The following is a 2,484-nucleotide window of genomic DNA, read 5'->3' as shown; positions in this document are numbered from 1 at the left end:
CATTATAGATATCTCATTTGTATTCTTATATCTTTTTTTTTTTTTTTTTTTTTTGCCGTACACGGGCCTCTCACTGCCGTGGCCTCTCCCGTTGTGGAGCACAGGCTCCGCGGCCATGGCTCACAGGCCCAGCTGCTCCGCAGCATGTGGGACCCTCCCGGACCGGGGCACGAACCCATGTCCCCCACATCAGCAGGCGGACTCTCAACCACTGTGCCACCAGGGAAGCCCTGTATTCTTATATCTTTTGAAGAGGACAACGAGAATGATCCTGTACACCCTAATTATTTCCAACTTTCTCATACCATCCCTCCATCTTTATTCTCATTCTTTCAGGTAAAATTAGGCAACTACATTGGCACCCATCCAATGAATAGTGGCAAGTGGGAAGAATGGCCATGGACAGTGCTACAGCAGTATTTGAGTTTCTTCTTATTGGAATCTCTAACTATCCTGAATGGAGAGTCACATTTTTCACATTGGTGCTGATAACTTACCTCAGAACATTATTGGGGAATGGACTTATCATCTTTCTTATCCACATTGACCCCCACCTCCACACTCCAATGTACTTCTTCCTTAGTAATCTGTCTTTCTTAGACCTTTGCTATGGAACAGTCTCCATGCCCCAGGCCTTGGTGCATTGTTTCTCTACCCATCCCTACCTCTCTTACCCACGATTGTTTGACCCAAATAAGTGTCTCCTTGGTCTTGGCCACAGCAGAGTGCCTCCTGCTGGCTGTCATGGCCTATGATCATGTGGTTGCTATCAGCAATCCCCTGTGCTATTCTGTGGTCATGAATGGCTCAGTGTGTGTTTGGCTGGCTGCTACCTCATGGGGGGCATCACTTGTGCTCACTGCCATGCTCATCTTATCCCTGCAACTTCATTTCTGTGGGGCTAATGTCATCAACCATTTTGTCTGTGAAATTCTCTCCCTTCTTAAGCTGGCTTGTTCTGATACCAGCCTCAATGAGCTTATGATCTTCATCACAAGTATTTTCCCTGCTCCTACCCTTTGGGTTTGTTCTCCTCTCCTATGTCCGAATTGCCACTGCTGTTCTAAGGATTCGCTCAGCCCAGGGTAGGCTCAAGGTCTTTTCTACCTGTGGTTCTCATTTGACTGTGGTGGCAATCTTCTATGGGGCAGCCATTTCCATGTATATGAAACCACAGTCCAAGTCATCCCCTGACAAGGACAAGTTTATCTCAGTGTTTTATGGGGCTTTGACACCCATGCTGAACCCCCTAATATATAGCCTGAGGAATAAGGATGTTAAAGGGGCAACGAGGAAAGTTATGGCAAAAGGGGCATAAGCCTTCTTTGCTTCTAAACTTCTAAAATAATATTCAGCTACATCTTCACTGACAGAAAAAACTGTTTAAAACATCTGACTTTACCCTTGGTAGAGTAGGTGATCATTATATGAGAAGCTTCAGGAAGTGCTCCCACCCCAAAGTATTATTCTTACTAAGACTTGAATTTCCGTTACAGGCATTTTTTTTGCTCTTTCTTTACATATAACACATTAGTGGTCGGTCACCCATTAAGTTACTCAACTTCAGGTAAATAAATTTATCAGAATCATTTCCTCACTGACAGAAGAGACCTAAGCAGCAAGAGAATCTCCTATGACTGTTAGCAGGAGGTGAGGCATAACCGAAATTGGAAAATAGGACGAAGAATGGTGTAATAAAAGGTCAGAAGACAAATGTCAGAAATTTTACAACTTTACTGAAGGCAAGCCCTGTTGTGAAAGCACAATCCCTTACTCTACTTAACCTCAGAATCATGAGAAAATTTTATCATAGACATTTCCTACATTAGTGTAGAGTGTTTCATTTTTTTCTTTTTCTTTTTCTAAACTTCTTTCAAATATATTATTTCATTCTGTATTCCTAATATCTCCGTAAAATTGGTAAGAAAAGTCACCATAATCCACCCCTCATGTTAACAATGAGAAAAAAAATAGAATGAGTAAATCACTTATCAAAATAGCATAATTTTCAAATAAATGCAACATTCATTCAAATTCCATCTATTATACATTTTTTTAAATTATGGTATTCTCAGCCACTGAAACCATGTTTTAATATCAAGAAATAAAAAATATTTAGAAAAAAATCCAAGTGACTTAAATCTTTGATTTATTCATTCAACAAATATTAACTTTCTACTTTCAACCAGGAACTAGGTACTAGGTGCCAGGGCAAGTTTCATACATTATGCAAAACATTTCAAATTAACATTTTGAAATAAAGTTAAATTGGTGAAATCAATAAAATTTTACAGGAAAAAACAATAGAGCCTTCAGGTAGAGAGAAATTCAGAAATTAGGAGAAATATTCAGAGTACTCATTTTAATGACCCTGCTTTTGGGAGGAGAAATATTCTACTCTTTATTACAGCTCTCTATTTGCAGCTTAAAATAAGAATCATATTTTTGTTAATGGTGCCCCTACTACAAAATGGTAGCTTTGTC

At 39.6% G+C, this 2,484-nt stretch overlaps 1 protein-coding gene across 1 annotated transcript; it reads left to right on the top strand.

Annotated features, from left to right (window-relative positions):
• Positions 1-392: 392 nt before the first annotated feature.
• Positions 393-1,318, top strand: LOC132481512 (olfactory receptor 13H1-like). Its single transcript, XM_060086401.1, is given in 3 exon segments — positions 393-680; positions 682-1,004; positions 1,006-1,318. Coding segments are annotated over 3 exon segments (924 nt in total).
• Positions 1,319-2,484: the final 1,166 nt, after the last annotated feature.

This window comes from Mesoplodon densirostris, chromosome X, assembly GCF_025265405.1.
Source record: "Mesoplodon densirostris isolate mMesDen1 chromosome X, mMesDen1 primary haplotype, whole genome shotgun sequence".
Classification (NCBI taxonomy): Eukaryota; Metazoa; Chordata; class Mammalia; order Artiodactyla; family Ziphiidae; genus Mesoplodon; species Mesoplodon densirostris.
The sequence above is the reverse complement of the archived record's forward strand: the minus strand, read 5'-3'. Positions and strand labels throughout refer to the sequence as shown.